Genomic DNA, 24,287 nt, shown 5'->3' on the forward strand with positions numbered 1-24,287 from the left:
AATATTTCAAGAAAACAGCATTCTATGCCCTGCAGCAGCGCTGAGACGTTGATATCACAAACCAAGCTGTCCTTGTGAGAGTTTTCATTAAAAGAAAGTTCCAAAAACTTGTAAAACTTATATAGTTCACACTCTCTATAAGTAAGTAATGGCTCCTAGAAGGGGCAAGACGTCCCAGAAACCGTTGCTGCTACGCCACCAGATAATGGCAACTGGACCGAACTGCCGTGGTGTTTTGGGGAACGCCCTGCGGGGGCTCTCCTGAAGCTTCTGCACTTCTGAAGCACTACAACGGGGCCGCTGCAGGAGACCCCGCAGGCACAGCTCGGGCCCGGGGCCGAACCCCGCCCGGCGGGTCCTCGGCCGGGCCCACCCCGGCGGGGAGCCGCAGCCGCCGCACACCGGCAGGCCAGGGCGCGGCCCAGCAGGCGGCGGGCTCCCAGCCGCCTCAGCACCTCGTTGAGGCGAGGCTGAAGCCAGCTCCCGGGGCACCCCGACAGCTGCCGACGCGCCGCCTGGAGGCGGGAGAGGGGCGGAGCGGGTCGCGACAGCCCGGAGCACCACGGCCACCTCGCGGCCGCCCGCGCAGCGCCGACACGGCGGGGGAAAGGGAGCGAGGAAGGGACGAGGCGGAGCTCTCGCCGCTTCCGGCGCCTCCGGGGAGCGCTTCCGGCGCGCCGCGTTCCGTGGGGCGGCCGCTCGTGTTCGCTTCGTGCCGTGGAAATCGGCCTCCTCCCGCGCGTGGGGCGGGTTGCTAGGCGACGTCGGAGCGAGCCCGCGCGGGAAGGGTGGCCGTTGGGCAGCCGTTGGGCGGCCGTTAGTGCGGGCCGGCGCGGCAGTGAGGGGAGCGGAGCGGAGGCGGGCTGCGATGCGGGCTGGGGCTGCCGGGCGCCCCGCCGCGGCCTGAGGGTGCGAGGCCGACCCCGAGCGCCATGGCTCTCGCCGGCCGGGCGGCGGTGTGGTGGGCCCGGCTGCGGAGCCCCCGGCCCGCTGCCGCCCAGCGCCGCCTCCCGGCCCGGCTGCCCGCGGGGCCTCTGGCCTGCCCGCGGCCGTACAGCTCCCGCGGCGAGGTGAGGCCGCGGGGATGCCCCGCAGCGGCGGGGTGCGGGGGGGCGGCCCGGTGCTGGCCTGCAGCGGGTCCCCGAAGGCCTGTGCGCCTTCCCGGCAGCCGTTCCGGACAGGCGATGCCACCCCGGAGCAGCCCTCGCCCGCTGCAGGGGCGCCTGCGGCCCCTTGGCAGTAGGAGGACTTGCAGTCCCAAGCCGAGGCATGCTTCAGGGGACACGGCAAATAATGCTGCTTAATGCTGTGCATTGATGCTGGCAAAGAACTCGGGGCTGGCTTTCTGTGCCTGGCCCAGAGCTGCTACGCGTAGCCTGTGCAAGAGAGATGAGCTTTGTGCATCTAAAATCGGCGAGCAGAGGTTTTCAGTAAAGTGTTACTGGCTGCTGTTGGGGGTCTCCTGGTTCCTGATGCTGAAAGCTTTGAAAAGCAAAGAAGCCACCTTTCTTCATAATGTATTACTTGAAACAGACAGGAATATCACAAAGAGTTTTTTAGTGTCAGACCTTTCTGTGTGTTAGACAAGGAAGTCAGACTGGTTTTCTGCAATTTTTTGATTTAGCCAAGATAAACGTTACCTATAGCTTCTTTTTGCACAAAGTCTGCTTGCTCCTTATGATAATGTCACTGCTACCTGAGCTCATAGGTAATGTTGCTGTATTCTTATCGTGCTTGTGAATAACCATGTCCTTAACGGTCCCCTGAATCCAGTTTTCTTAAGGATTAAGTTTAGTCGTTTAACAAACTTGAAACTGTTTTTTTAAGTTTTCCAACTCCATTTTGTAGGCATGTTATGCATATGCATAAGAACGTAGTACCTTTCACAACACTTTGCAGCATACTTATTTATTATTCTGAATAATCAGTATGTATGTATGACTAAAATGAAGTGCTAGCATTTTAAACACTGATGACAATTTAAGTTTTTGTATCTCTGTTCAACCTATACCTCTTCTAGAGAAAATTTTAAATCTTTTTAAATGGCAGGTCATTGTATGTAGAGACCGTAGCCATGGTTTGTGAAAATAAATTTCTCTTTTTCAGGAAAAATTAGATATGTCAGCATATCCTGTTGAAAACATTAGAAACTTCAGTATTATAGCTCACGTAGATCATGGCAAAAGTACATTAGCAGACAGACTGTTGGAAATTACAGGTGAGTGTTCTCATTTTATACTACCTTTTCTTGACGTGTACCATGATGCGTAAATTTCTGTAGCTTTGATTGTTACTGCAATTTCTAATATCTTTGCTATTCTAGTGCCAGGTTGCTTGAGATTTTAGGCTGCCAGTTGTGTAGTTTTACAGATGTGTATATGATGGACTTAGTGGTTGAGGTCTTTCTACAAGTAGGGGTAAGGAAGTGTGTAATTCACTCAAGGAAGCACGTATTTTAGAAAGAGACTGAAAAGGAATATGCTTCCTTGTTCAAGATGCTCCTGTCATTTCTGACCAGTCGTCCATTAGACCAGTACACAGCAAGTTTATGATGTTTACTGCAGTGTTTGGGGACTCATGACTGGGAATTCTGGACAGAGTGGTTTTCAAAAGTGTTGAAACAGAGGAACTTCAGCTGCCTGTACTTAGATGAAAGTAATGATTTGTCCTGTTGTGAGCAAACCATAAACAACTGCCTTTCATGATGGTGAAGCTCACTGGTACTGAAGCTGATATGATGCTGATAGTAAGTTTCAAAAATGTACAGCCCTATGTGGGTTTAGATTTAGTGTGTAGAATAACTGCTAGTAATTAAGTGTAACTTCTGTAGATTCTCAGCTGCTATATAGACATGCTTCTTCCTTCATTTAAGTATTGGTGAAGTTGTATTACTTTCATCTTCAGATGTTTTTATTTTGTCCTCATCGGAGTGCTTCTTGGACTTCAGTGTTTTTATTTGTGTGTTGTTGAGGATAAGGAAAACTATCCCCCTTTAAAGCGAAAGTGAGAAGCAAGTGCTAAGGGATCTCCATAGCTATAAGTGACTCTGAAACTGTGTGTTCCTTGGAAGAGAGAAACAGAGGTTGCCTTAGAGGGTTCTCTAAGGTAAGCTGTAAAGCAATTGCTGTACCTTCCAAGAGGAGTCTAATTTCAGAGCAGAGCTTAAATTAGCTACTCAGAAATACCCTTTGGATGGGTCTTGCTTTTCTCATTTAAGGCATGAGCAAAACAAAACCTGGGACAGAAGCTTTGATCAAAGTTATTCTTCATGATTACCTCCTGTGTGTCTCTACGGGCAATTTTACCTGATGCCTGTGGTAGAATGGAGTTTTGAATTCAGGTCCATCAAGTGCTATGATGATGCAATTGAGATTGGCACTGTTGGAGCCATGGGCCATGGAGCTGCTCTGCAGTGATAGGAGGTGAAATTTCTTTAAACATCAAAATTATTTAGCACGCAATGGAATTTTTGCTACTCCTTAGTCTCTAATGTAGACTTGCATGATGGTTTGTATTGTGCTTATTTAGGAAAGTATTTTATATAACTACACATGTAAAAATTTATTTAACAAATGTTAAGGGTTGAAACATAATTTTATTTCTAAAGGAAAATCTAAGTTTAGCTTAATCAGATGGAAAAGCTTCATTTGCAGCTGCAAGTTCCATGTTCTCCTGGCTAATGGCATTTTCATGAATCATTTATTTTGAGAGCTAATGTACTAAATGAGGTAATAAAACTATTTTGTTCTTTTTTATCTGAGGAACAATTGCTAAAACTCACCATAATAAACAAGTGCTGGATAAACTGCAAGTGGAACGCGAAAGAGGAATTACAGTTAAAGCACAATCTGCATCTCTCTTTCACAGTCATGAAGGAGTAAACTACCTCTTAAATCTTATTGACACGCCAGTAAGTTAAGTATAAATAGTGTTCAAATCAAACAAAACTAAATGTCTTTATATTGAAAAGTACGAGATTTCTGGCAGTTTGTGTTTATTAAATTTCTTTTTTTTGTAAGAATTATGTTTTGGATGAACATATACAAATGAGAGCATCATAATATAGAAATCTTTGCAAAGGACTCTAGAAATACCTGAAACTGTAAATACTTATTTTTTTCCACAGGGCCACGTAGATTTCAGCTATGAAGTGTCACGGTCATTGTCTGCCTGTCAAGGTGTCATACTTGTAGTGGATGCAAATGAGGTGGAGTTCTTAATTCTTGTTTTCTGCTTAGAATTTCAGCAATTTCTTTAAGCTAGAAAGATTAGGCCGGAGTGTTTAAATTTTTCCATGGGTGTGTTTGTCCCTGGTCTATCTCCATAAAAGTATTATGTTGTAGAAGAAGAGTAATGGGAGTTTTAAAAAAATCTGAAGACAAATACTTGTGTGTTGCTAGAATACTGCAGTTCCATGACATAGAAATAAAAGCACAGGATTAGCGAAGAATCAGATCTTATTTTGTACAGAGAATGAACTTTGCAAATGGCAGTCTGTACCACTTTTAGCTGTTGTACTAATACCGATTTGAATACCTTTAGTTTCATGTTGGAAAGCTTGGGGATTTGTTCAACCAACCACACTGTTAGTTACAACTAATTGCTGTTGTGTTTTTGATTGTCAATAATACAAACCAATACTGGCAACATTAAAGCTAAAGGACACTGTAAGCTGAATATGAATAAACTTATTTTAGAAACATGAGAAGTTTTATATTCTCTAGATTAGTAGGCTATTGACTGATCTTTCAGGAGAAGCAGGAGAGTGAGGGAGTAAAATGTTTGTAAGGTGATACTCTCAGAACTTTACAAAGCCTATAATAGGATGGGAGTGAAATAAGAGATCTTAGTTGTACTTTTATTTGTACAGTGCTAGGAACATTTTGAAGAATCTGTTAACAGACTAGAATATGAGGATTTTGGGAACATGATTTTAAACATGGGCACGTTCTCATGAAATATTTTTATAATCATTTTCTCTGTGGCATATTTATGATGGGATTGTACACGGCTCAAATGAATGCTACTTTTTTCCTTTCAATGATTACGAACACTTGTTACTTCCTAGCTTGGTGGGGAAGTGGCCTTCTTAAGTAAGCTTCTGTAATAAATATGTTTTCTAAATGTGCTGATGTTTTTATATTTAACCTTTTTATATATTTAAAATATCATATTTAAATATTAGGTGATTATTTGGTATTCTGTATTTGCCTTTTAGCTAGAATACTCAAAACCTCAACTTTTTCATTATAATTGCTAATGTGTCTCCTGCCGGCCTGAATTCTGGAGGCTTTTTTAAAGGTTTAGGTCTTGCATACTTCTTTTATTTTTAATCATTTTTTTGCTTCTTTATGTTGCCTAAAAATTTAGGCCCATATATCTATAGTGAACATCCCCATATAAGAAATTTTCCACTTGAACTGTTGTAAACAAAGGGGAAGACAAGAAGCTTCTCTTTTTGCCTCTTCTCTTCCCACCCCCTTCGGACTCTCTGTCTGATTGTGACAATAAGCTTTATAATCTCATTCAGTAGTATCTCTCTCTCTTTTTGTTTTTTTCTTGTCTGGTACTTGGATCTGGAAGGTAATCTTCCTTTTTACCCTAATCAGAGCTGTTTTTTTGCCATCTGTTTCAAAGAAAAGTGAGGTACAAACCTTATAATTTGTTTTCTTTTTTGAAAAGAACTGTAAGGTAAGTTGGAGGTATGTTCCTGCCCTCTGGAGTAACTACAGTCTTATTACCATGATAGACATACCTTTGTCATAGTCCATTTGTGAATAGTTTGTTGTGGGCAAAGAATCTGCTTTTTGACTTACCTGTTATGATCTTAGTTATTCAGAAATAAATAACATATGCACAAAGTACCTGTTTTTGTATAATGAATGCATAATACTGGGTTATCTAAAAGTAATTGCATGTATGTGGTCACACATACAGCATTATTAGTTTGTCTACTTATATTCAGATTAGGAGAAATGATACTTAGGAAAGTTGTTTTATTTCTCAGCAATGTGTATAATCAATAACTTATTGTCAATCCCCCAAATGAAGCAGTGGATAGAATAGCAAAGTAATATTATATTGCATAGTATGACTTAAAAAAAAAAAACCAGGAAGATTCCATGTTAAACTTTTTTTTAAAATGCTTTTTTCTAGGGTATTCAGGCTCAGACAGTGGCAAACTTCTATCTTGCTTTTGAAGCACAGCTTGCAATAATTCCTGTCATAAATAAGGTAATAAAGGTTTTACAGTTTCATATTAAATAGTCGGGTTATTTAAATGTATAGAAGATTCATAAAAGATGTATCCTCAAATAGAAATATATAGTGAAAAAATAGCTGGAATATAATAAGAACTTTGTGGTTTACTCATAAATATATAAAGGTTCCTTCACTTGGTTTTTGGAAACTACAGTGCTGGATCATATGGCAGATGTGATTGCCTGTATATTTAGCAGTTTGTTGTTTTTCAGATTGACTTGAAGAATGCAGACCCTGAAAGAGTTGAAAAACAAATTGAGAAGCTGTTTGATATCCCTATAGATGAATGTGTAAGGGTAAGACCTCTTGAAGTTTTAGAACATGGCTGGTTGTATATCTGTATCTGCTTTGTACCTAATGAAAGACATGTATGTGTAGTAAATCACCAGGGTGTCATCTGTCTTTGTCTGACATAAATGACTTACTTTAAAGATTGTCTCTTGGAAAACAAGAGTGGAGAACATACTTCTCAGTTAAAAATTTTAGTATGTCTTCATGAATGGCATCAGATAGATTTTAAATTATTTCTCACTGTGGGTCCGTAAATTGTTTTCACTTTCATTGTGACAACAATTGCCATTCGGGAGAGAAAAAAAAAGATGTTACAGAATGATTTATAATAAGCATTTCGTAGTAAGAGAGTTATAAAGTGTGCTTCAGAGTGCTTTTATGGGTAGGGTTATCTGTGGGCACCAAAACTGTCTAAGCAGATGTGACGCTGCTTAATAGGTACTGAATGAATGTAAGGCATGTCTTAAAACTGTTGTGGTACTTGTTTTAGATCTCTGCTAAACAAGGAACAAATGTTGAAAAAGTTCTTCAAAAGGTCATTGAGAAGATTCCACCGTAAGTTCTGTATTTAGTTGTGAAACCTTGTAAGGTTAATTAGGAAACCATGAGTTGCATTTGTACAGTATAAGGGCACTAGTTTTGCACTGAAATATAAATCTGATTTAAAGTTAATACTTTATAAAGAGATGTGAGACAAATCTAATATCAGAGCTGGTTGTCAGTTTCAAACTGCAAATCAGAAAAAAAAGACACTTCAGATTTGAGATGCCTTTTAAAAAATGAATGTGTGAATGTCATCAGAGAAGAATTCTTTATTTTGAAGAAGTGGGAGAGGAAAATTAATTCAGTGTGATATGAAAGATGAGAGGTGAGCTACTAAAGGTGATACCTCTATGAATGTTTATGCAGCTTCCATGAAACTCAGTGTTTGAGGAGCTATGTGTGTTGTTTCTCCTTTTGAACATTGCATTGTGTGTAGAGTTTAGAGCTCTGCTATGTTTAGAGTTTCATATCCTGAACCCAACCTTTAAAATAGACCTTTATCTAGGAACTTGATGACAAAGCTGTTGAATTACAGTTCAGTTTCAATCAGCATATTGCTTTTCGGTCGTTTTTTCCTACTGTTAGCTAATAATGGTAGTTCTCATATTAGTTAACGTTGTACTTCTCATATTAGTTAATGTTGTAGCCCTCATATTAGTTAATAACTACAGGTAAAAGAAACCACAATGAAAATCCAAGATTAAGTTTCTTTGAAAGATGGCAAAACCAAAATATCAGTGGACTTTTTTTTTAAAGAAAACCAACGACTTAGCTGTTGGAATTCAGCTGTTGAATTTTTGTTTCCCTGTAATATCATATTTTAAGCTTCAGTTTCACCTGTTGTGAAATGGGTACGATGAATACACATTTGGTTTTGTTCTATTTATACTGCGATTGCACATGGGTGGAAGAAAATGTAAAGATTTGCTGCATAATAGTAAAACACTGAAATGGTGTCTGGTGCGTGTTTATTGAAAATTACTCAGTAGTTTTATCTATTTTAATCTGGAAGTTTTTGGTATGGGGGTGCTTGCTGATTTGATATGGAATGAAAAACACACTGCTTAATACATTTTTCTAAATTTTGTGTGACAGACCCCACTGTAACACTTCTGATCCATTGAAAGCCTTAGTATTTGACTCCACCTTTGACCACTACCGAGGCGTCATAGCTAACATTGCACTTTTTGGTGGGGAGGTTCAGAAAGGGCATAAAATTGTGTCTGCACACACAAAGAAAAGATATGAAGTGAATGAGGTTGGAATCCTGACTCCAAATGAGCAGCCAACGCATAAACTGTAAGTAAAAATTTCTTTCAATGGAACAAATCACAAATTGGTATAAGATACAAAATCCTGCATTTCTGTTTCATTTTTGCTTTGAGTGTTAAAGGCCAAGAGATGTCTGGGGTGTTTGTTTTTGTCTTTGGTGGTGGGTTTTTTTATGATTATTAATTTAATGCTCAGTGTTGGTGGTATTTCATTTTGGGCATGCTAAGGCAGAAGCTTTTGGTGACTGCTTTTTGGGCACTGCTAGGGGGAGGAAGCCATTCTGTCATCTGTAGTACATGGAACATCCGGACAGCTAGCTTTTTTTAAGACTAGCATTTGATATTCTTATTCAGCTGTCCAATTTATTTCTAGGAGCTACCTTGTTTGAGAGTGGAAGGGAATGGGGCTTCATCTTAGTTATTGCTGCAGCATATTTTGAGGGTGGAAAACTTAAAATCCATGAATGCAACAGCTTCCAGAAACTGGCTCCTCATGGCAGCAGTGGGAAGAAAATCAGGTACTTAGAATTAGTGGAGAAGCTTTATCAGCTTGCATCCAAGTGTGTGTTAATTACTTTCTTGGGAGATTCTCAGTGAGACTATGTTACTGTGTGTGGAGGGTCGAACCCAGCTAGCAAGTAAGCACCCAGCCAGCCACTTGCTCGCTACCGCAGCCCTAGTGGGGTGGGGGAGAGAATTAGAAGAGCAAAAGTGAGAAGAGACTCATGGGTCGGCATAAAGACAGTTAAATAAGTGAAGAAGAAAAGTGGCGGGGCAGGGGCAAGTGATGCAAAGACAATCGGTTACTCACCACCTCCTGCTAGCAGACCGACCACTACCAGACAAGCTAGCGTACAAGCAACGGCCACCTTGGAAAGACTATGCTCCTTGTTTTTTATTGCTGAGCATGATGTTCTATGGCCTGGAATATCCCTTTGGTCATTTCCGGTCTGCTGCCCTGGCTGTGTCGCCTCCCAACCTCTTGCCCTAGCCTGTTTGTCTGGGTGACAAAGTGAAAAACAGAGGAAGCCTTCCTACTGTGCAAGCACTATCCAGCAATAGCTAAAACACTGGTGTGTCGTCAACACCATTTTATTCACAAATCCAAATCACACCACCATATGGGGCTGTTACGAAGAAAGTTAACTGTCCCAGCCAAAACTAGTACATTGATACTTTTTATCACTATGGGTTCTTCTCTTGAACAGCATTAAGTGCTGATGAAGACATTTGCCTTTTGTTGTTTGTGCCACTTAGCATGTGAAACCTGCTGTGGTGGCAGCTGGGTTCTGTTTCATAGATCCTTGAGAATTTCCTTCTAGCTCCAGCTTTCAAACTGGGAGTAGCACAGAATTCAAAATCCAGAACTATAAATGTACTGTTTAACTGTAACAGAAATAGAGCTAATTGAGTCAACAGACAGTTTGTCCCATGAGATAAAGTTTACAGCTCAGAGGAGAAACAACTTAAATTTGCCTTTTGGACTGTGTATGGACTTTTAGAGGGGTGATTTATTTGAATTTCTGTCTGGGCTAAGGCAAGTGGGGAAAATAGCAGAAATACTCATAATGCCAAGAAGCACGTCCATATAATGCCAATTTTATTTAGATATGCTGGACAGGTGGGCTACCTGATTGCTGGAATGAAAGAAGTAACAGAAGCCCAAATAGGAGACACGCTGTTTTGGTATAAGCAGCCAGTGGAGCCTTTGCCTGGCTTTAAGTCAGTGAAGCCAATGGTTTTTGCAGGTGAGGGGTAAACTGATAATAAAGTGGAATTACTTTTTTCCCCAGTAACAGGATTAAGAGAGCTGTTAGAGCTTCTAAAATAACATGTGTATATTAAGAGTTGTGAGGATTAGAATTTTAACAAAATTAAGCTAGAGGGGCACATCATTTTTACACCTTTGTGTAATTTTCAACAGGCAAGATTCATAATAGTTACAGACTGGTTTTAGATTAATATAAGACTAACATATTTTTAGCCACAATTACTGCTTCTAAGAAGGGTTGAGACTTCAAAAAATGAAGACCATTTATTGGAATTCTTCATCTTGATAACCAGGTTTCCATAATTATTGTGAAATCTTTTTTTCTTTTAAAGCTTAGCAGCTGTTTAATTTTTGTTAAATATGGTGATATTAACCAAAGCTAATATTCAGAATGATTCTGCAAAATATTTGACTTTTTAAGCTTGAATAGTTCTGTTGAGCTGTTGCCACCAGCTTCAGTAACTACCGCAAATGCTGTGGAAGATGGCTTTAGGAAGTAGTACATTCTATAGATCACTTTCTAGACTTGTGTTGGAAAGTCACTTGAACTGTCTCATGGAGATTATGCTGTCTGTCAATGAATGTAGAAAAGTGTAATCCTGTAAAATTTTTTTGTGTGCATTTGTGTTGCTTCTTGGTGTATAGCAATCTACATTTTCTGAACACATTGTGATGTGAAAAGTGGTACAGTAGAACCTATTTCAGGCAGTAATTACACAGACAGCTGCTTTTTATTAGTTTCAAAAAATTATAGAAACATTCACAACTTTGACATGGCAAATTTTCTTTTTGCCGTTTGCTCTTACCTTTGAAGGAACACCTCAGTGAAGTTTGTCTGCTTATTCATTTATGCTTAAGCTATATGTTTACGCTGCAGTCCTGCAAAACAATGCTTGTACTAGGTTGTGCACCTTCCACAACTCTGAAGGATGAGTACAGTATCCTTACCATTATGGTTTAAATGTTAAGTACTGTTTTTATGAGGTAGTCTAAAACTCCATTACATTTTAATTAATTTTGGGGGGAAAAAACTTCCTTGTATTGTTTTTCACATTTTAAAAAAGTTGGAACAGAAAGTAAGCTATTTCTGATTTCATTACTGTGTTCACTGTAAAAGGCATATTTGAAAGCTAAGCTAGATAAATCTCTCTATCACGTCACTTCTATCTAATATGTTTTGACAGGAATGTATCCTGTAGATCAAACAGAATATAATAATCTCAAAAGTGCTTTGGAAAGGCTAACATTGAACGACTCCAGTGTAACTGTTCATCGTGACAGTAGCCTTGCCTTAGGAGCTGGATGGAGGTGAGGCTTTTATACTGCTTTCATTTTGGAACTGTTTGTAAATTGAGAATGCAGGCTTAAGTCAACTGCAGGTTGAAAGAAAATGAATTCAAGATTAGGCAGTTTAATTCAAATTAATGGTAGGTAAAGACCAAAAGCATTTGATTTTCTGACATTCCATATTTGTGCAGAGTATGCAATTTGTTATGATTGATAGTTTTTGTTCTCAAAGACTCACACTATTCAACTGTAGGATCATTTGGTCTTTTGGAGATTGTTTGCTGTGCCTGATATTGCCGGACTAGGAGTGTGAACAAGCTGGAGGGGAAAAAAGCCCACTGTGAAATTCCAGGGGATATACAAATACTTTTAGCAACAGGGTATTTTTTTTCCAGGTTGGGTTTCCTTGGTCTTTTACATATGGAAGTTTTTAATCAACGTTTGGAGCAAGAGTATAACATGTCTGTTATTTTAACTGCACCTACAGTTCCTTACAAAGCTATTCTTTCCTCAGCAAAGTTGATAAAGGTATGTTATTTATTACAGCTTTATGTAAGTAGCTTAAAAGCTTCCTATAATAAAACATCTGCACTTGTTTTTTTAACGTAGACTAGTACTTTATTTTATGGTAAACCTTAGAAACACCAATATTTCATGTAAAACTTTTTTTAATGGAATTTTTTTAAAGAATGTTAGCTTTCCTTTCCCCTTCCACTTGAAGCACTCTCTTTTTATGTCTTACACCTGTCCTTGAAAATGAAAATGGGAATAAAGGGACACATTCATATTCTTTTCAGTGCATACTGACTGGACTGAGTTTAAAGCAGGTGAAATAGTCTCCTGGGCTTTATCATTCAGAAAACATTAACATTTTTAGGAATAGCTTGTAACGCTACTGTAGATGGGCAGGGGCTAGTGAAGGCAAGTGAGTTTTTGATCACAGCAAAACAGGCATGTGCAAACTTCTTTGAACTGGGTGCAAAGGAAATTACTGTGAGTTTAGGGAGAGAGTTGGAGTTAAGAGCACCTGCTGACAGAGGAGGCTTTAAATAGTTTGGCTCCTTGTTATCCAACCTGTTCCTCTAAAGATGCAGAAAATTCCAAACAGCTGTACTGGCAAAGTATAAGGCATAGACCCTTTTTTCCCTCCAGTTATTTTGGTTTCTTGCTTAGGCAGTGTAGCAGCTGTGAATGAAATAGTTGACACCTTTAGTGCGTAAGTGATTCTGGATTGCTGATGTGGGAAAATTTTTTCAAACAGGGCTGGAAGCAGCGTCATTGTTCAGGAACACTGCCTCGTCAGTGGAAAGCGATATAATTGCTTGCTTTGGTGCATGGGGGCGGGGGGGGTTGTACGTACACGATGAGAGACATGACCTTCCTTTTATTCTTACTTCAGAAGGATAACTCCAGCGCCTATCAGGATGTTGGATTAAAAAAAAAAAAGGTCATGAAAGTATTTGTACAGGAATAAAGGATGTAATTTCTAAGGCCACTTCAGCCTGTAAGGGAGCCAGAACCCAAAATTCTACTTAGAGAAGAATGGCCCCATCACCAAACTCCAGAATACTTGCAGCAGGTCTTTTGTTGAAGATGCACCTTATACCTTACAAGATCAGGGTGGAGGAAGGTGGTGGAAGAAGGAATATCCATGCTCTACAGGCAAGAGAGAGAAATGAAAAGATGGACAGAAAGGCTTTTGGATTTCTATGGATAACTCTGGGTTGTAGTCCTAGTTCTAAGCATTTATTCCCTTTAAAATTCACTAGATAAAATTCTTTTAAAAAATATTTTCCTAGTGAAAAGTAATTCCTATTAGCTTTCTATATAATAATGTTTAAAGGTGTGCTGATCAGGGACTTCTATATGTGATGTAGAAACCTCTTCCAAAAATTGTACTTGGTATGAATTCGGGTTGCGTAATTCACAAGCATTTCCAAGCAATTGAAACATTTTTTAGCATATTTTTTCAATGCTATATTTGTTTCCTTTTCTATTCGGTCTTAATTATTCGTAAAATTGCAGTATCTGTTTTGTTTGTTTGTTTGTTTTCAGGAGTATGGTAAAGCAGAGGTCACTATTATCAACCCTGCTCAGTTTCCTGATAAACTTTCAGTATCTGAATATTTGGAGCCAACTGTTCTTGGTACTATTGTAACACCTCAGGAATATATTGGGAAAATAATTGCTTTGTGTCAGGTTGGTATATAGTTTTAGTTTTGCCATTTGCATTTTTAAACCCTTCATATACTTAAAGTGAAGATACTAGATACTATTGAAGAGTATCTTTGACAGTAATTATTACATATTTTTCAAATAAAATATTTTGAACTTTTTACGTGTAAAATTTACTTCTGAACCACAAAATCCTTATACTGAAAGTTAGTAAAGAAGCTCAGTGGCAGTAAGTACCTGGTCAAGCATCCTGTACTAGACAAATTTGTAGCTACTTGGTTTTCCTGAAAGGATGGAATCTGCAGCAGGAAAATAAGATCTGTTGTTTTTTACACTTATATTCATGGAAATACAACTTCTGTTAACCCGTAATGAGGCTTCATGTGTTTTCAGTACTTCACTGGAGTACATATATGATAGTGATGGCCAAACACATTTCCCCAAGTGTATCTGAAATATTTTTAACGAAAAATGTTTTAACTGCCTTGTATATTGTCTTTTTTCTTCACAATATTTTTTCAGCTTTTAACATTTCAAAATACATAATACAAAAGAGTACAGTACTTGTAAGTCAGTACAGTGAAGTGTAAGATCTATTAAAAAGAATTCCTAAAATAACTTTAAGAACGCCCTTCTGGCAGAAAAGACAATGAGCCTGTGAGTCCTACTGTGTAATACTCCAATGTATGTGAAAAGCTAATTTCCGTGGGATTTTATGGCCAAATAATTCTACATTTAAAAGGCAGCAGTAAGCAGAAGCTATTAAGGATTTTGGAAATTCAGCTTTTAGAGAGGATAGACTTGAATCATTCAACCAGTTAAGTTACAGCCACTTCATTTATTATGGTGCTGCAGTTTGTTCTGGGACTTCAGCAGACTACCAATAAAAAAGCTGCTTTGGGGCTTGAAGTGTGGAAGACTGGATAGCTGCTTATTTTAATTTGCTTTGTATTTATTTGTAGAAAACTTTTGTCAAGGGGAACTGAAACAATTTTTATTTGTCTAGGATCATAGGGCAGTCCAGAAGGATATGTTGTACATTGATGAACACAGGGTTATACTAAAATACCTCTTTCCACTGAATGAAATTGTGGTGGATTTTTATGATGCTCTTAAGTCTCTGTCTTCTGGTTATGCAAGGTAACTACCTCCTCTGTTCCCCCTTCCCCACCCTTGACCTTGAATGACAAAAGATCCGAGATGACATGGAAGGGCACAAGTGAAGAATATTCTTTTATGATGGTGCTGCAAACTGAGTCTTACTTGACCTTTAATTAATTAGATTCAATGTGAAAGCAGATGGAAATACGTCTGAAAAACACTAAAAGTGCATCAGTACCTACTAATCATTTCCTTTGGTGATGCATGTATTTTTCAAGTGTGACTTAGAGTGGCACTCGCTCATCTAGATGAGTAAGATCTAGATGGTTCTTACTTGTCTGACATGACAGTGGGCATTTTCTACCAAAAAATCACTGAAAATGTACTTCCTACTGTATTGTCTATTGGTGGAAAAGGGACAATAACCAAATATTGATTCTTTAAAGCTAGTAAAAGCACTCCACAAACCATATTTAAAACAAACAACACTTACTTTACTTACATGCTTTATTATGCGAATAGAGTCAGTCGTCTGTATTTTGAAACAAAATGTCTGGTGTGGGTAGATTCTATAAATTCAAAGGCTAGAACAATCCTCGGTTGTTTGTGAAGAGCCTCTGTGAGTTTAATGGAAAGTGTTTCATGGCAGATGGGCTTATGCCACAGGAGACTCAACAGTTCTTAACAAACTTGGTATGTAGACATGTTGTCAGTAAGATATATTACATTTTGACAGGAATTGGTATACCTAATTACATTATTCATTTTATAAGCATAAAAATGACTTAATGAAGGACTGAATTCCGTTTGAGTTTGTGTTTTCTTAAATATGCCTTATAAAGGTAAGGTGTGTTTTGCCTTGGTTTGTATATATTTGAAGCATAAGCAAAAGTGGTGGGGCAAGAAGGACAGGTAGAAGAAACAAGGGGATGGAGATTTTGAATTTTCTCAGGATCTAGCTGTCCAACTAGATAAAAACCAATCGGTTTATCAAGAAGCTACCTCATTAGCAGAATTATGCTGGGTTTCCTTTGATACAGGTGTGATTTTTATTTCCTAATTGACTACCTAATGTTGCTAGTGTATTTCATGCCCTCGGTAATCATACTTCTGTTATATGAATCTTCACACAACTATGGTTTATCTAAGCCAATTAAGGTAGAAGTACTTTCAAATACTCTCTAAGGATTTTTTTTCCCCTCTGCTCTGATATTTCAGATCTGACCAGATTAGTGGTACTGGCATTCTCCACATTTATATTTACATACAAGACAGGTATATATACACACACACTATATAGATACAGTTACAACATACCTATATCTCTGCATATCCTCCATTTTAAGAATTTTTGCAAACTGGCACACAAGACAGCAAAGGCCCATACCTACCAAAGGAGAAATATGGTTGGAAATGAAGAGGAAAACTCTGTTGTCAGTGAGAATGATAATAGGGGTCATGTAAAAACTGTCAAATGAGAGGATGAAAAGAAAACAATCCAGCGTTACTGTTTGATTTGTGTGACATCAAGGATATTTACTGTTCAGAAGGTGTGTTGAAGGGTTCTGTTGCCTGGAGCTTTAAGGAACTAATAGCTGATAGAAAAGAAGTGTTTGAATGAACTCTTGCAGGGAGTGCAGTAAGAATGTAGATTTTTGGTTGATTTACCTTGCTCAGTAGCTGGAAGACAGGATGATATCTTCTGTTGCCTTGGAGATAGAGATTTATCTGCAGTAAATTTCTAGTCCACCCTTGCATAAGGGAGAAATACTTAAAACTGTGCTCCTACTTTAATAGAAAGTTTGAGTGTTTTATTGAGAAATGTGTCTAAAACTTAAAATTTATGGAACAAAGAGTGCAGAATATAATTTTTACAAAATCATCACTAACTTTTAAATGGCTTTCGTTTAGTTTTGATTATGAAGATGCAGGATACCAGACAGCAGACCTTATCAAAATGGATATTCTTCTAAATGGAAATCCAGTTGAAGAACTGGCAACGATCATACACAAGTAGGTTCTCTATTCCAAAGAAATATGACTTCCTGTTAATGTACAATGAAAACATAGTTGTCATATATTAGTAATACATATATATGTATGAAAACAGCGTTGAGGATTTCACCACATCACGACTTTTGGAGATGATCCGACAAAGAGGCATTTAAGTGCTAGATATGATATTTTTGTGGTAATGTAGGGCAGGGAAGAGAAGGAAATACAAAATGCTGATCTTTGAAGGGGCTGGAAAAATTAACTACAGATGAGTCTGAGATGCCAGATGATTTGTTTATGGCGCTTATTATTTACTACTGAAAAAAAAAAAGATGTTATGCTCACAGAAATTCCTGTGCTATAGAAGTTTGTTGTTATCTTGTCTCCAGCCAGAGTACCAGGAGAATGCAAATGTTTACTCTGTATAATTACCTCAGAATTTTTTCCTGAAATGATTCAGTTTCTGTAAGTTTCTCAGGAATTACTGGTTTGCTGATTAGAATAATGCCTTCCTGTTTCCAGCCGCACCCCTTGCTTTCTTCTCAAAAAGTCTTTATAAGGCTCCCTGCTCTAACACCAGCATCTGTTTCCAGTAATTCTGAGATCAAATTTTGGGTTGGGTTTTTTTTTTTGATTGGGTGAGGGTTTTGGGTTTTTTGTTTGTTTGCTTTCTTCTTAAAATGCTAACTTGTAGTTGCTCAAAACTTGTACATTTTCATATTTTACATAACGGCAATCCTGAAATCCTTGGAATTTCTTAAATTCAGAAGGTCAACGTAGGAAAATGAAACCCTTACTTTATTCAGAAAGATTATAGGGCTGGAGTAGAATAACTCCCTCGTATACGCTTGCTACTTAATGTGTTTTTCACAAATAAGCAGTGTTTAGCGATCTACCTGCACCTCTTGCAAGGTTGGCCACTCCATTTTGCACCTTTTCAAAGTAAAAAGTTAGTTATTCCTTTAACATGTGTTTCTTGATCAGTTTTAGCTTGCACCCCTGAACTGTTTCACTAACTAAAACTAATGATAGCCTTTCTTTTAGCTTTGGATTACAAATAATTTTTTTCACTTGTAGACAGCATTCATTGTGCTCCTGCTTCAGTTATCCTCAGAGTCCTCTCACTGTAACTAGACTCTATCTGTCTATATAAAAAGAATTATGCTGAATTACATTTACAGAGAATTACTGAGCTTACTGTAAGCTCAGTATTAAGCTAGCCATTATTATTTGTCCTAATTTTACAAATAAATATCTGTATGTTCTAAAACTGTTACTGCTTAATGAACATTCCTTAAGTACTTCATGCTTAAACTCTTTGCTTTATACAGGTACCAGGGAGTCACTTATTGCTACATGAAAACTTAAAACATTTTCAGCTGTACGCTGCTAAAAAATGTTAACTATATATGGATGTTTTCGAAGGAAGAGATCCATTTCTTTTCAATGGCTTATGAAAGCGTCCGTTTAATAGCTTCTTTAGACCTTTTGTCATTTTCTCTTTCCAAAATAAGAAGCATATGCAGATGCTGAGTATAGTTGGGTAATTTTTATTAGCAGATGACAGAAGTACGTTAAAATGTGGGTTTTTTTGTTTTTTTCTTATTAGGTAAAACCTGATGTTTTAGTAATATTTATGTGATCTGTAGATCTTTTGATCTTTTGGGCCTACAATCAAGGAAAATAGTCGACCTTTTAGTTTAAAATTCTTTTTGAAGCTGTGACAGTATTCAAAATGGCTTCAGTGTGATAGATAATCAGGGTGTTTATAATAAATATTTTGAATTTATTTGAATAACTTCTGTTAATAGAATCTTATCTGTATGTAACAGGTGACATGCAGACCACTGATTAGATGTAAAATTATGATCTGATCAGCTTATCTTTTGAGTTAAAAAGAGGAAAGCCTTTACTAAAATCCTTTAATCAAACAGTTCAGTCTACGGATATATTTTTGGATTTGTGTTACTCTTCTGAACTCTTTCTGAAAACACTGGTGACTTTCTTTTTCAGTGATAAGGCATATGCTACTGGTAAATTCCTGTGTGAACGTTTAAAAGATGTTATACCTAGACAGTTGTTTGAAATAGCCATCCAGGCTGCTATTGGCAAGAAAATAATTGCAAGAGAAACGTAAGTGATGCCCTTCTGTTTCCTTCCCTGCTTCCCCCCGCTGTATTTTAAGCTACTTAAAATATGGGCTTTTAATGTCCTACCGAAATAATTTTATACGTTACGGTACTTGGATTTTACTGTAAAGTCATATTTTTCTTGTATATGCTACTGGACCTCTTGGGGTCCAAAACATTTGAGCTGTGACTCTGACTAAGGACTTCGTATAAATTTAATTGAAAAAATGTATTTTTTATTTTTAATTACTTGTGGTCAGCATTGCACTTAGTGGGTAGAGTGTAATTTGCAACCCCTGTGTACCCACTTCCTCTTTGGCAGTGGAAAGTTTCTTACTACTGAAAAAAATTAGCTAGTTGTGGAATAGTTTAACCTCTGGTGGAATCAGCAAAAAAAAACCCTGAACTGTGCTATTCAAAGGAAATACGTTGTAAGCTGAACACACAACTATTTCTTAGGAGCACTAACTTCTTTCAGAGCAAACTGTTTCCTTGATGTTGTGTTTCTTGTTGTGTTTTTGCTGTTGCCATTTAAATAAGACTTTAATTGTGGTAAAAGAATTAAAGGTAGGGGTCGAAGCAGAGGTGCTCTAAGAATTTGTGTGTACGTATCTATATACACACATATGTAATATTTACTGTGAATCACAGGAATCCTAGATGAAAAGGCAAAATTGTAATTTTTATGTACATATTATATACCCTAAGGGATAGCTTTAGAATTGAGAAATGTGAATTAAGTTTTCTGTGTAGAACTTTGTCTTCTGTATACAAACCATGGAAATGTCATGATGCCAATGTATCATATAAAACCAGTAGAAAAATGCTTAGCATTTTGACAACTCAGAATTTAGCTTCACATATAGGAAATGTTCTAATGTGTCAAAGTACATATGTTATTTTATTTTACAGGCTGAAAGCATACAGAAAAAATGTTGTGGCAAAATGTGTAGGTATTTTTCCATTTTTTGATGTTTCTGATGTGTGTAAACTTAAGAGTCTTGCTAATGTGATAGGCCTATCTTTTCCTAGAAACCCAGCAAAGACACGTTCTGCTTGTGCTCTTAAGTGTCAATGGAATATTAACAGATACCTCTGAGCTTTTACTTTAAAATTCAACTCATGTAACCTCTAGTTCGCTGCTTGCAGTAGGAGTGGATCAGAAGGAGTAATGGCTTTTTCAAAATCACATGCTCAGAGTGAACTCGAGTGTGTCTGTTCACTCCTGTCTCCTCACGGTTTTCTAACTTGTAGATATTCAGTAAATATACGTGTGTGTAAACACACATACGTGTGACTTCACATATTTCTTAAATTGTTTTTTCCAGGTGATTTAAGAAACTATAAAAGTGCTTCTTTAGAGACTGATTTATTTGGGTTTTCAGTAATACATCATGACAAGTCCTTAAATATCCAGTAGTTGACCATCAACAAGACTGGACAAAGCTATAGGAAAAACATGATGCCTCTTACTTGTCTTTAGCTCTCTGAAGCGAACATGTTGGGGAAAAATTCAACAGGTGTCCCTTACCAGCTAGGTACATTCATGGGATAGTGTTTGTTCCACATTGTATATAAGGGTTCAGTTAACTTATCTAGACATAAGCACCTAGTGCTAGTCAGGCTGCCCAGTGTATCTGAGCTGGCATCCTGCTGCTGTTCCAAGGGGGTGCAGATGTTTCATAGGTTGTGTCTAATGTCAGCCATATTTATGTGAATGTGTATGTTTAGGTAACTGAATTCAACCCTCAATGAAAATGCATAGGTGCTCCCTTGTTCTTCTTTAACTAGTGGCCTTTTGGGATAACTTTTTGGAGTATAAAATAATCTTTTGTCATAATATAACTAGCCTTTCTATTTTTAAGCCCTTGATGAGGAAAAAACCCAAAACTTCTTTCCTGTGAGGGTGCCAGAGCAGTGGCACAGGCTGCCCAGGGAGGTTGCAGAGTCTCCTTCCCTGGAGACATTCAAAACCCACCTGGACGCGTTCCTGTGCCCCCTGCTCTAGGTGTGCCTGCTCAAGCAGGGGGGGTTGGACAAGATGATCTCCAGAGGTCCCTTCCAACCCCTACCATTCTGTGATTCTGTGAGTTTAGTGTTGCTGGAATATACTGTAGTTGCATTTAAACCTACTAAAACACCTTTCCTTTTTATAGTATGGTGGAGACATTACAAGAAGAATGAAGCTTCTAAAGAGGCAGGCAGAAGGGAAGAAGTTGATGAGAAAAATTGGCAACGTGGAAGTACCAAGAGATGCCTTTATACATGTTTTAAAGAGACAAACTGACAAATAGAGATCAGTGACATGCAACTGATTATTCTCTCAACTTTTTGTAGACAGTGGCATGATGAGCTAATGTATAATTTATCACTGCGAGAGGGAACATACTTGACTTTAAATGGTGTAAATTAAATATATGTGGGAACAGAAATTGAAAGGACTGTGTACTTAAAATGTACAGATACTTGTAGATTATTAAAAAATTAAAGTTGACTTAACTGAAACTAGAAGTTTTAATTGTATTGTTTTTCATTGCATTTCATTTTTTTCATACTTCTAACACTTAAAATTTAACAACTTTTTTGCATCGCAAATCTATGAGAGAACAGGAACAATGTGGCAAAAAGTTTATTAAAATAATTGAAAGGTACGTACAGACAAACTGCTGGAGTTTGTTTTGTTTTTTTTTAAAAAGTTTGAACTGTTGACACAAAAATGCCAATCTACTTCCTGTTTTACTTTCTGAAGTTGCTGTTGTCAGGAAATCACGATGATGTTGGGAAATCACATCAGGAAAACCTAATGGTGACTTTTTTTAATGTACCACACTATTTATTTTAAGCTTGTTAAAAGAGTGTCAGTTTACCATGAATCCAGCCTACCTATGCTAATCTCCAAAGAAATTGTAAATCTTAGTATATTAAAACACAAGGTATGTAACTACTCCACCAATAAGACCAATTCAGGCCCTAAAGAATTCCTTTGCTAGAACATGTCTTAGGGCACGTGTGATGTTTTACATATATCGTTCTCATACTATAGGTTGTCAGTTCTCACTTGAAAACTTGCAGTTAAGTGTGCTTAATGCAAGTTGTTGCTTTTGGAATCGTAAACAAAGCAATCATTAACACGGGGTAATGACCATGCTGTGTTCACACCTCCATGGCCACCTCCAAAAGCTTTTAAGCAGCTTTCATTTTTTTAGATCTTTAGGGACTAATTTGCATCTTCACAGACCATCGCTTCTTGTTACTAAATGTATTTTAGAGAACAAATTTATAGTAATACCTACCAAAGTACTCAATCACCAGGACAGGTTGCTCTTAAATTTAGGCTTGTAACTACAACTTGAGATTGATTCATCATAAGCTAGTTCTTTTATTTCAACCCGAGTACAAGGATAAATTGGGAGAATCCTTGGAGGGGTGGAATTGAACTGGACACCTGCAAATGTCCCTTTCAACCTATTTTACTCCCAGAGTCTACAGAAAAAGGACAGAGAATTTTGATACTTTAGTGCTTTGTTGTTTAGTTGTGTTTTGTTTGTGTTTCTGTTCGGGTTTGGTGATTTGTTTTCTTTTTTTAGAGCTGTTCCAGCTCTAAAATCAAAAAACCAAAGATCTGGATATGAACAAGATATCCCATATCTCTAATAGATACATAAGCTACTGAAGCTGGGAAGTATGCTGTGGACAAAGTGTCTCTATCATTAACATCATTATTATTCCTCTCCTAAAAAAGCTAACAGGAATGCTATCTTAAAAGACAGCATTTAAGAAAGTATAGAGGTAACTTTATCTGTACTTTCTTATAGTAGTATGTGCTAAGAGCAAAGGAACTAAAGCAAAACTGTTATATTTTTATTCCTTTAAATAGACGTAAAAGAAAGTACTGGCTCTGCACTGAGGAATAAGGCAGAAGCTAAAGGTAAGCTTGGGATTATCCAAGTAGTAAATCTTTCATAAAGTCGTTGAGTGTGACCTATTAAATATGTTACCTAATTAAATGAAAGTTACATGCATAAATAAAGCTGCCTTGGGAATGAGACTAGAAGAACTCAGACTTTTAGTCTTATTACAGTAATCTGAAGTAATAAAAATATAAATTTATAGTCCAATTCTGAGAGGACTAATACATGATACCAGTTTTGACAGCAAGGACTTTAAATGAACTCTTAGTACTGTCACTGTTAGAACAGTACATGAAGTGTTAGTTTTTGACACAAAATTACCTAATTCTATCTAGTCATATACTTCCCCACCCCCTTTACCCCATTTTAAAATCCTACTGAGAAAAAGGAGAATAAAATGCTAAAGTTGATGTGCCAGGCTAAGTTAGAATGTATTCGTTTACCAGAGAACCCATAACTTAAGACTTGCTGGACTTGAAAAAGCTTGCTTTGCCATTTTGATTTTAACAATGGGCTGCAGGCTAACAGGTAAAGCTTAAAGTAACTTACAGGGTTGACTTATTTTTGGTAGTTGACAAGTTTGGAAGGTACTGTCATTGGAGAATTGGTATTTCATCAGAGTAACTGGAGCTATCTGAAGGATTAAAATTATATACTACTACACTGTTTCTAACAAAAAATGAAGCCGAGAATTTACAGGGCCTAGAGTAGAATTCTACACCCAGTAGAAGTCATAACTTATAGAAAAGTTTAACAACAGAAGCGAATTAGAGAACTACTGAAGACTATTCATGTAAAGAGGCAGAAACAGTCTCAACCCCACTCAGACAAGTACATGTAGTACTGTACCAGTATTTAAACTGGCCTGTTTCACAGAAGTTCCAATGGTTACAAATGGTCTCATGTGTCCTGAGAGAACAACAGGAAGGGCTTCAGTTGATGAGGTTGGCAAGAGAGGCAGAAGACTGAAACATGTTCTGGAATAAAGAACAAAAATTCAGAGTTGCAAGGAAGTAGAGTGATACAAAAACTATGGCTTTCTACTCATGCTTGAACCTAAATTCTGTTGTTGCTCAACAGAATTCCCGATTTTGTCTCAAGATGGATCATGATTGTTAAGATAAAAACATGCTTGAATTCCTAATAGTGACCTAAATTCCAGATTATTTTTAATCTGACACTTTTTGAAAGACAAGTGTTTATTTTATAAAGTGAAGTCTCCTTAGCTGTGAGGGTTAGGAAGGGCAAGCCTAACACTGCACTTTGTGGGTCACACTACATATATCTGCATTCTCCTGAAGCACAGTCTTTTAAACTCCCCTCCCCTGCCCCCAGTGTTGCATTACACTTCAAAAATGCAAGTATAGAAGTTGAGTCTTAAAGGTGAAAGCCTGTTTTAAATCTGTGCTTGTTCAATCTACTGTTAAGGACTGAAGTTAAATTGTTGAAGTTATACTTTGTTGCACTTTTCCCCAGTGAGAACTTTACACAAGGGAACACTTCCTCTCCACACACACACACCCCCACCCCCAAAGTCTGAACCAATAAACTC

The 24,287-nt window shown here is 37.9% G+C and overlaps 1 protein-coding gene across 2 annotated transcripts; it reads left to right on the forward strand.

The window, feature by feature from the left end:
* The first annotated feature begins 635 nt into the window (after nt 1–635).
* Nucleotides 636–21,509, forward strand: GUF1 (GTP binding elongation factor GUF1). 2 transcript variants are annotated; one of them, XM_064449367.1, is made up of 17 exons: nt 636–1,070; nt 2,107–2,218; nt 3,762–3,910; nt 4,127–4,207; nt 6,157–6,234; nt 6,474–6,557; nt 7,043–7,107; nt 8,191–8,394; nt 9,975–10,114; nt 11,322–11,445; nt 11,820–11,952; nt 13,480–13,623; nt 14,606–14,739; nt 16,612–16,713; nt 18,709–18,828; nt 19,737–19,773; nt 20,981–21,509. In XM_064449367.1, exons 1-17 carry the CDS (start codon nt 933–935, stop codon nt 21,116–21,118), a joined length of 1,983 nt encoding a protein of 660 aa, XP_064305437.1. In that variant the 5' UTR covers nt 636–932; the 3' UTR covers nt 21,119–21,509. The 2 variants fall into 2 exon arrangements, with proteins under 2 accessions (XP_064305437.1, XP_064305438.1); XM_064449368.1 differs by lacking the exons at nt 636–1,070; nt 2,107–2,218; nt 3,762–3,910; ... (3 more) ...; nt 7,043–7,107; nt 8,191–8,394 and adding an exon at nt 8,751–8,884.
* The last annotated feature ends 2,778 nt before the right edge of the window (nt 21,510–24,287 follow it).

This window comes from Phalacrocorax carbo, chromosome 4 (genome assembly GCF_963921805.1).
Source record: "Phalacrocorax carbo chromosome 4, bPhaCar2.1, whole genome shotgun sequence".
In the NCBI taxonomy this organism is placed as follows: Eukaryota; Metazoa; Chordata; class Aves; order Suliformes; family Phalacrocoracidae; genus Phalacrocorax; species Phalacrocorax carbo.

Coding starts and splice junctions, on each gene's coding strand:
- GUF1 (XM_064449367.1), top strand. CDS start 933: ATGGCTCTCGCCGGCCGGGCGGCGGTGTGGTGGGCCCGGCTGCGGAGC. Junction 1,071..2,106: donor CGTACAGCTCCCGCGGCGAG/GTGAGGCCGCGG, acceptor TCTCTTTTTCAG/GAAAAATTAGATATGTCAGC. Junction 11,446..11,819: donor GCCTTAGGAGCTGGATGGAG/GTGAGGCTTTTA, acceptor TTTTTTTTCCAG/GTTGGGTTTCCTTGGTCTTT.